The 10970-nt window shown below is 60.3% G+C and overlaps 2 protein-coding genes across 3 annotated transcripts; both read right to left on the bottom strand.

Moving 5' to 3' along the window:
- MXD1 (MAX dimerization protein 1) lies at nt 272–7385 on the bottom strand. 2 transcript variants are annotated; one of them, XM_021375024.1, is made up of 6 exons: nt 7217–7385; nt 7036–7138; nt 4824–4853; nt 3823–3937; nt 2877–3036; nt 272–2798 (listed from the first exon to the last, which is right to left on the bottom strand). In XM_021375024.1, exons 1-6 carry the CDS (start codon nt 7317–7319, stop codon nt 2611–2613), a joined length of 699 nt encoding a protein of 232 aa, XP_021230699.1. In that variant the 5' UTR covers nt 7320–7385; the 3' UTR covers nt 272–2610. The 2 variants fall into 2 exon arrangements, with proteins under 2 accessions (XP_021230699.1, XP_021230698.1); XM_021375023.1 differs by having other exon boundaries at nt 7036–7385.
- SNRNP27 (small nuclear ribonucleoprotein U4/U6.U5 subunit 27) lies at nt 9101–10967 on the bottom strand (the record flags this gene model as incomplete). Its single annotated transcript, XM_021374724.1, has 6 exons — nt 9101–9576; nt 9727–9791; nt 10087–10166; nt 10317–10429; nt 10543–10663; nt 10946–10967. Coding segments are annotated over 6 exons (456 nt in total), but the record flags the coding sequence as incomplete, so codon positions are not given.

Raw genomic sequence — 10970 nt, 5'->3', positions numbered from 1 at the left:
TCCCCAAGCAGCACGGTTCGGACTCGCACGTCTGTGTAAACGCGGGGGGTGCTCCTCGTTTCCCCCCCTTTTATTTCCAACAATCTACAAAAAAAAAAAAAAATCTCATTGCTGCAGCTTATCTCTGAGTAATGCTGGTGGATCCGTGAATTCGAGGAAAGGCTGGCGGCCCCAGGACGCTGCCCCAAGCTCGCCCGGAGTTTTGGGGGGGAAAGCCCGTGGGTTCAGGTTGGAGCTTCGTGCCCGTCTGACGGCAGCGCATCGTTTGCCCGAAGGTTTGAGGTTTTCTTCCTTTTTTTTTTTTTTTTTTCGATGCCGGTGCGTTGGAGAGGAGCACGTCCAGTCCAAACAGTGCAAAGGTCAGAGGAGTTCTGCTTCATAGCGGGACAAAAATAAAATGAAAAGGGGGGGGAAAAAAAAAAACAACAAAAAAACCACAACCAAAACCAACACGCGGCGTTTCACCAAAAGAACGCGGTCAACCCAAAAAGGCACAACACAAAAAATAACAATTAGAGTCTAAACCTTAACACTCGATAGAACTAAGTGGAGAACGAAGCGCGCGTTGCCTCCCGTTTCCCCCTGGGGTGCGTTCCCACCGCTCTGGGGTTGGAGTTGGGATTTCGGCAGTGCTCGGAAGAAAGGGGCTGGAGAGGGCTCGAGCCATCGTGTACCAGGGCAGCGCGCCCGAATTGCAGATATTCAGCTTTGTCCATGGGTTTTTGTCTTCTTGGGGTTGGGTTTTCCATGGTTTTTTTGTCTTCCTGGGGTGGTTTCCATGGGTTTCTGCCCTCTTGAGGTTGGGTTTCTGTAGGTTTCCATGGGTTCTTGTCTTCTTGAGTGGGCCTCCATGGGTTTTTGCCCTCTTGAGGTTGGGTTTCTGTAGGTTTCCATGGGTTCTTGTCTTCTTGAGTGGGCTTCCGTGGGTTTTTGCCTTCTTGGGGTTGGGTTTTCCATGAGGTTTTGTCTTCTTGGGATGAGTTTCCATGGGTTTTTGCCTTCTTGGGATGGGTTTCCTTGGGTCCTTGTCTTCCTGGGGTGGTTTCCATGGGTTCTTATCTTCTTGTGGTGGCTTTCTGTGGATTTCCATGGGTTTTTGCCTTCTTGGGGTTGTTTTCTGTGTGTTTCCATGGGTTCTTGTCTTCCTGGGGTTGTTTTCTGTGGGTTTCCATGGGTTCTTGTCTTCCTGGGGTGGTTTCCATGGGTTCTTACCTTCTTGGGGCTCCTTCCGTGAGTTTCCATGGGTTTTTGTCTTCTTGGGGTGGGTTTCCATGGGCTTTTCTTCTTGGGGAGGGTTTCCATGGGTTCTCATAGTATCAAAGAATGGCTTGGGTTCGAAGGGACCTCAAGTACCAACAAGTTCCAACCCCCTGCTCCAGGCAGGGCTGCCCACCGCTCGATCACGTACTGGATCAAGTTGTCCAAGGCCCATCCAACCCCGTCTTAAACACCTCTGAAGAGTCTTCTCAAAGAAATCTCTGTATTTCAGTCAGAGGACTCTGCATGCAACGATCCCAGAACGTCGAGAAAAGCAAAAAGTCGTAACTCCATTCATGTCATAGAAAATGAAGAAATACTATTCGGAGACCGCACGTTCTACGTACACGTGCTCGAGTTGGCTCTGACGCATCAGCATGGCAGGAAACCACGGCTTCAGGGCTGGGGGAAGGGGTTGGCCTTTTCTTTTGGCGTTTGGTTGTGGCTCTCTCTGGTGGAAACCCAAATCCTCAGTGTGGAGAGCGCCCGAACGCAACCCAAGGGCCGGGCAAGTGCTTCATGCAGCAGCGCCGCTCGGAGCGCCGCCACTTATTGCTAAATCGCGCGCGACAGATGCGATGGGACCAAGCAGCGCTTCTATAAAACAAATGAGGCATCTTGTTTGTTTGTTTTTGTGCTAAAGGGATGGAGATAATCTTTGTTCATCTCTCTGAGGTAGAAAAAAAATTGTCCCAGAGACAAGAAGCGCCAAGGCCGTCCTAGGACACGCGGCCGTAACGCAGGAGGGCACAGCGCGAGGACAGCACCATTTGGTTTCGAGGCATTCCAGGAACTTCCAGAGCTGGAGATGTCCATCCCGAGGCTGCCGGGAGGAGCAGAGCCTTTTGCTTTGCAGGGGGGGGCCGTTGCTACCCTGAAATTTTAGAGTCGGCGGAGGGAAGGCCACCGACTGACGCTCCGTTGCAGACCTCCCTCTGCTTTCTCCCTGCTCCAAGCTACGGACAAGGCTGGGTCTCACCCACACAATGCATATTTGGGCCCTGGTGCTGATTGTTAGTGGGCGAACACTACAAAGATCCGGAATACCGAGCGGTAACAGCAAGGCGAACGAAAGCCGAGCTCATCCGGCGTTGCTGTTACCGCTGCGATATTCCCGGGTGCACCAAAACGGGGCTGGAATGTACGGTCTCGCTGAGATGAGCTTCCCGACGGGGCGAGAAGCGAGTGGGCGCGATGGGCTGCGCGCTCCGGGGAGAAGCTCGGCGCCCACAGCCCTGCTTGGGACCGGGGCAAAGCGGACTTCGTGTCAGCGGCACAAGGGAACTGCGGGACGGTCTGGTTTGCTACCAACCGGGAAAGAGCGGCGGGTGGAAGAGCTGCGGGGTCTGATCCTTAGAGAGCGGGGCACAGCTTGTGGGCGCTCTGCGCCTTCGCCCTCCGCACACCCGAGCTGGCGTAGCCCTCATCGCTGCACACGCTCTGCAGGCTGCCGCGCTCGTCCGAGTCGCTGGGGCTGCTGCTGCTCCAGTCGAGGTCGGCGGGCAGCGAGTCGGTGCTCTCCACGTCCACGTCGATCTCTTCTGCAAGCAGAAAGCAAACGGCATCACAAGGAGCTCAGCGGGGCCTCCGAACGCTGCCCAGAGACGCGCGGGTCTCACCTCTGTCCGAGTCGGAGCGCTCCGAGGACACGGCGGAGCCGACGCTGTCGGTGCGGACCCTCTCGCTGCCCAACTTCTCCAGCTGCCGCTTCAGGTGCCGCTGCTCGCGCTGCAGCTGCTCGATCTGGTGGAGGGCTCTCCTGTCGTAGTCCTCAAGCTTCTGCAGAGGAGGAGAAATGGATGGAATGGTTGGGATGGAAGGGGTCTTAAAGATCAGAGAATCGTGGAATCACGGCATGAATGGGGTTGGAAGAGTTCTTAAAGGTCATGGAACCATAGAATTATAGAGCGGTTGGCTTGGAAGGGTTCTTAAAGGTCATAGAATCATGGAACCATGGAATGCTTGGGTTGGAAGGGACCTCAAAGGTCATAGAATCATGGCATCACAGCATGGTTGGGTTCTAAGGATTCTTAAAGGTCATAGAATCATGGAACCATACAGTGGTTGGGTTGGAAGGGACCTCAAAGGTCACAGAATCATGGCATCACACCACAGTTGGTTGGAAGGGACCTTCACGCCCCCCCAGCCCCAACCCGTGCTTTGGGCTGCCTGCCACCCACCAGGTCAGGCTGCCCAGGTCTCCCAGACCCCTTCAGAGCCAGAGTGCTGCCGATACGACCCTGCGGCAGACAGAGCCGGCACGCCAACCCCGCTCCCTCCTCTGAACACCCCCGTGCTTTTTCCTGTTTCCAGGCTTTGATAAGGAGCTGGTGGCACGCAGGCTGCGTCCTGCCACGCCGCCCTCATTATGTGCTGCTTCATAAAACCGAAAGTGCTCAGTGGGAGTCACGGTGTAAAGGGCAAACCATAAAGCAGCCGAGACACCAGGAAGCCACATGGTGCCCATTGAGCAGGAGCAAGGCTGAGGGCTTCGGGGATGCTCTGTACAAGCAGCTTTCTCCAAGCCCTCTGCTCTCTGAGGACTTCTGGTGCCACCAGACTCACCTTGATGTGCATTTTGGCTTTCATGAGTAAACTCAGCGTGGTGTGCTTGCTGGATTCGGGGCCGAGCGGCACCAGCACCTTCAGCTTCTCCAAACACAGCCGCAGGTGGGCACGCCTGGAAGAAAACCACGCAGTGTGCTCAGCGTGCCCCAGCAGCACGTGGCACCTTGACCTCCACGTCAGCAGAGGAACAGCAAAGCAAAACTGCTCCTGCTGTCCTCCCTCCCCTAAATCCAGCACGGGGTTGCAAACCCAGCACACCCCTCGAGGCTCTTTTGGGTCACAATCAGACAATTTGCAGCACTCCGTGCTCCCATCTGCACGGATGGCAGCGCAGGATGCCTTGAGCTCAGCTCTCCGGCCCCAATATTCTGGTTCCGTTCCCGTTGCGACACCGCCTCTGCCGTACCCCACTGACACGCTCAGGGCAGAGGGGGATGTTGCAACGACCTGCCTATCTCGTTCCACACGCGAGTCAACAGGCATTTGCCTGCACTGAGTGCCTCCTGCATGACAGTGCCAACAAAACACGCGCTCGTGCTGTTGGGGTAAATCCTGAGCAGAGCTGAGCCCTCCCAGACATTGTTTTCCATCGGCTGGGGCTGCGCCGACCTGTCTGACCTGCAGGAGATCCGTCTGCACGTGGGAGGCGAGGAGCCAGCCCAGCTGCACGCACTGGGCATGGGAATCCATCACAGAGGGGTCCCCAAAGAGGGACAGCTGCTCGCGCCCAGCCCGGTGCCTACACACAGCTCCCCAAGGAGGAAGCGCTTGGCTGCACCCCAGCAGCTCGCCGGGGGGAGATGTGTGATTTAAACCTCCCCCTGGAGCATGAAGAAGCCACGGAACAATTCCAGCTGCCTGTCCCTGAACACACACAGCCGCAGCACACACTGGGGCACAAAGAAGCACCGGGGGCACGGCTCCTGCAGGAAGAGGAGTGGGGCAGCCCCGATGTGCGATGGAAAAGAGCTTCCATGCAGGTCCCGGCCCATTCTCACCTGTTCTTTTCCATCTCATTGTGCGTTGACCTGAAATAGAAAGAGCACACTGTTAAATGCTTGGCTCAAGGAGGGCAGCAGACAGCAGTGGTCCCTGCAGAGGGGTGGCAAAGCCAAACAGGGGTCACTGCACCCAGGATGGCAAACTTGGTGGCAGAGGGGCAGGTAGGGTGTGCAACAGAATGGTACCCAGAGAGATGGCAGCGCTAGGGCCTGGAATCCCACCCGAGGTGATCTGAATGGGGAGGGGCTCACTGCTGGAAGGGCTGTGGTGAGGGGGAGCAGCAGCACGTGAGCGTGCAAAGCAGCACCAACGGCACGGGATGGTGGCAGCACCCGGCACGCGCTCCCTGGACGGGGGTGGTTGTAGGGGAGAGGAGGAAGCAACGGGGCCCAACCGCACGCTCAGCAGCGCCGTGCAGGAAGGGGAAGCTCTCCTCATCCTAACGCCAACCCCAAACCGAGCGCGACTCCGCCGCGTCTCTGAGGTACGTGAGCAGCTCCAAAGCGCGAGTCCTGCTGCTCCCATCCCTCGTGAGCGAGGAGCAGAGCTCCACATCTCCCCAGAAAGGAACCTCGGAGCGCTCGCAGAGCGCGGTCGGGACGTGACACGTCGCGGGACGTCCCGCCGCCACGGCTGGCAAAGGTCGCCCGTCCCCATGCGACGTGCGCCGGAGCAGGACACGGTGCCGTGCCCGTGAGATGGCAGAGCCGCTCCTCCCTGAGCAAACAGCAGGAAGGAGACGGGAGGAGCGGCAGCGATCCGCCACGGGTGACGTTTCGGGGTGAAAGCTCCTCCCCGATGGAGAGCTCGGATCTGAATCCCATCCGTCCCTTTGAGAGCCCCCCCACGGAACCCGAGCACCGTGCACTAAACCAAGGGAGCATCCAACGCGAAACCCGAAATCGAGAGCCCGGCGTCGGCATCCTGCCGTGCCACGTCGCGTGGCTGCACCTTTGGTCCCCAGCGGAGGATGTCCCCAAGGTGCCCACCCCCTGCCCGGGGTGTGGAGGGGTTGCCTTGGGGTGCAGGGCCACCCTGCAGCTCTGCAGGGTCCTGGGGAGGAACCTGTGCTGGTGGTGACAGCGGCGTCCCCAAGGGTGCCCCACAGCCCCCAGCTCTGCCAGACACCCCGTGATGGGGGAGCCCAGCAAACCACGATCTCTCCATGTCAGCAGTGCCTCCCCCAGTCCCACCCCGCCCTGCCTGGCACCCTGTGATCGCGGGGTGACAGCAGCACCTCCAGCGTCCCCAGGGATCCCCCTACGGCCCCGAGCCCCACTGTGTGCCCTGTGACGTGGAATCCCAATAGACTCTGAGCACCCAGTGACAGCAGTGTCCCCAGGATCAGGGAGAGGCCCCAACTGCTGGGTGACACCAGTGTCCCCAGTGTCCCCAGAGCCCCAGCGATGGGGATCCCAAGAGACCCCGGTGACAGCAGGGCCCTCCATGTCCCCCACCCCACCCAGTGCCTTGTAACAAGTCCTGACCACGAGGTGACAGCAGTGTCCCCAAAGACCCCCCCACGGCCCCCAGTCCTCCCGGCCCCCCCATGACAGTGGGATTTCAACAAGCCCCAACAGATCCCAATGTCTGGGTGCTGGCAGTGTTCTCCATGTCCCCCACCCACCTGGTGCCCCGTGACAGCTCCTGACCACTGGGTGACAGCGGTGTCCCCAGAGCCCCCAAAGGTCCCCCCACGGCCCCCAGTTCCCCCAGCCCCACTGTGACAGCAGGATCCCAATAGATCCCAACAGATCCTGATCTCTGGGTGCGAGCAGGTCCCCCCACATCCCCCAGATCAGCCTGGTGCCGCGTGTTGGGCCCCGACCGCTGGGTCCCAGCAGCGTCCCCAGTGTCCCCAGTGCTGCCAGAGCCCTGCCATGGGGATCCCAAGAGACCCCCGTGACAGCAGGGCCCCCCACCCCACCTGGCGCCCCGTGACAGCTCCTGACTCCCAGGTGACAGCGGCGTCCCCACAGCCCCCAGAGGCCTCACCACGGCCCCCAGCCCTCCCAGCCCCCCATGACAGCGGGATTTCAATAGGCCCCAACAGATCCCAACGGCTGGGTGCCGGCAGTGTCCTCCAAGTCCCCGGATCAGCCTGGCGCCCCGTGACAGCTCCTGACCCCCGGGTGACAGCGGTGTCCCTAAGGGTCCCCACTGCCCCAGGTTCACCCTCCCCACCCCCACCCCCACCCCGCCCGGTACCTTCCGCCCCCGCCGTTCCTCCGGCCCTTCCCGCGGCGCCTCGGGCTCTCCCTCCGGGCGCGGCCTGCTCCGGGCAGCAGCGAGGCGTAGCCGTGCTCGGCCTCTGTGGGGACACAACGGGAACGGGCAGCGCCGGGCGGCACCGGGCGGTACCGAGAGGGGCACGGCGGGGTGCCGGTACCTCGCTCCCGCCGTTCCAGGTACTCGGCCGCCTCCAGGAGCAGCCCGATGCTGGACCCCACGCCGGACCCGACGCCGGACCCGTCGTCACCGACCGCCGCCATCGCCGCGCTGCGGGGCCGGGCCGGGCCGCGCCGGGGTGAGCGCCTCGCCCGGCCGCTCCGTCTGCCCCGCCCCCCGCCGCCGCTCATTGGGTGCCGCCCCTCCGCCGCTTTTCACGATTGGATAGAGCGGAGACACGCCCTCCCGCGATTGGCTCGGCCCCGAGAAAGGCCCCGCCCCCCGCTGTCGCCGATGAGACGGGCCCTCCGGGAAGGCTCGCTGTGATTGGGTGGGCCGGAAAGCTCCGCCCACGGGGCTGACTCACTTCCTGCCTCCTGCAGCCAATGGGAGGGCGGGAAGCGGATAAGGGGGCGTGGCGCCGGCGCCAGGTGTCAACGTGGGGCAGAGGGGCCGGTGCGGAGCGGGCGGGGACAGCCTGGACAGGACCCCCCCGAACCCCCCAGGTGTAGGGACCCCTAAGGCTGGAGACCTCCCCCTAAGAAGCAGGAACTTCCCGGAGCCCTTCACTATAAGCAGATCCCCCTCAAAAAGCTATGAGCCCTCCATGAGCTGAGACCCCCACCCCCAGGGGGCAGGAACCTCCTTGAGATCCCCCCCCACCACCACCAAAAAAAGCGCCCGAGTCCACAAGGAGGGACGTCCCCATTCCCCCCCAATAAGCAGAGACACCCGGAGCTCCCCTGAGAAGAATGAAGTCCCCCGAGCCCTCCCCCTATAAGAAGTATCCCCACAAGTAGAACCCCCCCCCATCAGCAGGGATCCCCAGCGTCCTGCCCCAAGCACCCAGGGCTCCTGCCCTCCACCACCGCAGAGCATGACTGCATTCCCCACAGCAGGGAATTCCACCCCCCCAGCAAAGCAGTGCTTTTGCCCCAATGGGATGGGGTTGTTGGTGTGGGGGGGGGGGGCATCTCGGCACCGCTTCCTCCCCACACCCCGAAACCCAGCCCTGCCCTGGGGTGACTCACCCACCCCGGCCACAGCACGGAAACCAGATAAACCTGGGTGGGGGTGGGGGGGCAAAAAGGGGGCACGGTGTGAGGAGCAACACTTCCTCTCTGCCCCCCTCCTCCTCCCCCCTCCCCCCCCCAAAAAAAAAAAAAAGTGGTTTGGGGGAAATCCAAGACCCCTGCCATGAGGATCTTGGTGGGTGGGACTGGGGGCGAGCAGACCCCAGCTGGCTGCAAGCTTCCCGATAGCACCCATCGCCCTACGTGACCAAAAAAAAAATGGGGTTTAATTCCTCATTTTTGAACCCGCAGACAAAGCACGGCTGAGCTGGGCTTTAATTAGCACAGAGTGAAAGCAAACAAAGCGACGGGGGCTGGGAATCCCTGGCGGGTGGCGGGGCCTTATCGCGGGGCGCCAGGCGGGACGAGGCGTGCCGCAGCGATGACATGGCACCAAAACGCCCGGGCATGTCACCGTCACCGTCACCCTGACAGCACGGGTGTGTCACTGTCAGCAAGCACGGAGACGCAGGGCTGTCAAATTCATGACGAGGTTCGGCTGTGGCAAGCCAAACCTTCAAAAAAAATAGGAAAAAAAAAAACCCAAAAGCTGTCACAGCAAAGGCTCCAGCCCTAGGCTGGATACGCACATCCTCTTCTTAATGTGTTGCTGTAACTTATCTCTGCTGGCCCTGGCTGGGAATGAAAGCACTTTTGGATGCAGGGTGTTGCTTCGGGCTCCTGGGGCCGTGCTGCCACCTCCTGGGGCTGTGCAAAATCCTCCCCCGAGGAGCACGCAGAGCAGAGCTCTGCACTGGGAAACCCTCCCCAAGCGTGGGGTTACCCGGTGAACACACAAAGAAAAAGCAAACTGAGGTTTTTCGGCTCAAAACCCAAATGCTGACTTGGGCCTATAGCTGCCGGGTGGTTTCCAGCAGCCTCCTCTCGCTGACTTTATTCCTGAGCAATGTTATCACAGATAAAGGGGGGGGGGAACAAACTGGAAAAATATATACAGGTTTTAATTAGACAACATCGAGATATTTAAAAAAAAAAACAAAACAACAACACAACAGGAAAAATACAACCAGCAGGGAACAAACCGAGCTGGGTTTGTTCTGCAGTGAGCTTCACTTCACCCTCCCTTGGTGCAGGGCAGAGCGAGTGCACCTGGCCTTGCTACCAATCACCCCAAATTCACTTTGCAGACGGAGACCCCCGCCATCTCTGAGCCACCAGGACGTGAGGAAGGCAGCGCTGCCCCCAGCAGGAGCGAAGCCGCTCCCTGCAGCATCAAGCGATGAAATCCAGCGGTCTGTTGAATCCTCCTTTTCTGTTCATGTACTGCCTGCAGGGAGAGGAAAAGAAACCAGATCACCGCCTCGCTATGCCCACAGGCAGCAGCTCAGACATTCAGTTTCCTCCAAATTGCCTTCCCTCCCCAGCAAAGTTATCACAAGAAAGCAAGTGAATTCCGCGCAATCGCCACAGCACAAACCTGTATTTCCTCTTCTGGGACACATTGATGGCATACGCGTTTGCAGCGCCGTCCACTTTCTTCCCCTGCAAAAGGAGAAAAATTGGTCCAGAGCTGTGAGCAGCACCGGGAGCCTGCCCACCCGCCCAGGACACCGAACAGAACAGAGAATTCAGCAGTGCCACAGCTCCGGGCCGTGACGCAGAACCCCCACACCATCTGGGTGCCCTGGAAGGAGGGGAATGCGTTTGGGTGTACAATCATCAGGGTGACAACCCCTGTTGTGCTGCACAGTTTGGGTGAAGAGACGTCCAAGCGCTGCGTGTCACAGCCCTGCAGGGTGAGGAAAGCCAGCCCCAGCCCCGGCCCCTGAATGCTCACTTTCGTTGTGTCAAAAGAGGCAAACCCCATCATCTTCATCATCTCGATTTCCTCTTCTGTCTTGCCTTGCAAATCTTCCTCTGAAAAGGCAATGAAACAGAAGGGTTCACCTAACACAACCAGTGGCATTCACTTAAAAAACACTTTAATAAGTCCCAAGGAGCCCAAGTCACAACACCAATAACTCCAGCACGAATTAAGACAAGAAAAGCACCGGGGCGGTGCCTCACCCGTGATCTGCCGCTCTTTGCCTTTGGTGTCCTTGCTCTCCTTCTTCTCCTCATCTCGCCTCTCCTTCAGCCGCAGAGGGGAGGAGGAGCTGGAGCGGTGCCTCCGGGGGGACCTGGCACGGCGAGCACACAGGCTTCAGCCTCGCGGGAACCGCAGCGCAGCGGGCTGGCTGTTATGTGGAGCTAAGGGAGCGGCAGGAGGTCCTGCCGGCACCGAGAGCCTCACCTGGATCGCCTCCGGTGCGGGGAACGGGAACGGGTCCTCCTCCTGTCCCTGTCCCGGGACCGCGTCCGCTCCCTCCGCCTCCTCTCCCGGTCCCGCGAAGTGGATCGCGAGCGCCGGCGGTCTGCGGGAAGCGGGGCAGGAGACGGACAGCGCGCGGTTAGCGGCGGAAGAGGGGAGGAGGAGAACGGGAGGAGGAGGAGGAGCAGGGCCCCGCTGCCCCCTCACGGCCTCGTCCATCGGGGAAGGCCTCGGGGACATCCCCGGGCCCCGTGGCCTTCCCGAGACCTCCGCCCCTGGTCCTGGCCACTCGCAGGCGCCCACCCCCGGAACCGGGCCCCCAACCCCACAATCTGCCACCCACCCCCTCCCCTCGTCCCGCCCCGGTCCCCTCCCGTTCCCTCACCGCGCCGCGGCGGTGAGCGGGACCG

Source organism: Numida meleagris, chromosome 21 (genome assembly GCF_002078875.1).
Source record: "Numida meleagris isolate 19003 breed g44 Domestic line chromosome 21, NumMel1.0, whole genome shotgun sequence".
Lineage (NCBI taxonomy): Eukaryota > Metazoa > Chordata > Aves > Galliformes > Numididae > Numida > Numida meleagris.
This window is presented reverse-complemented; position numbering and strand designations above follow the sequence as displayed.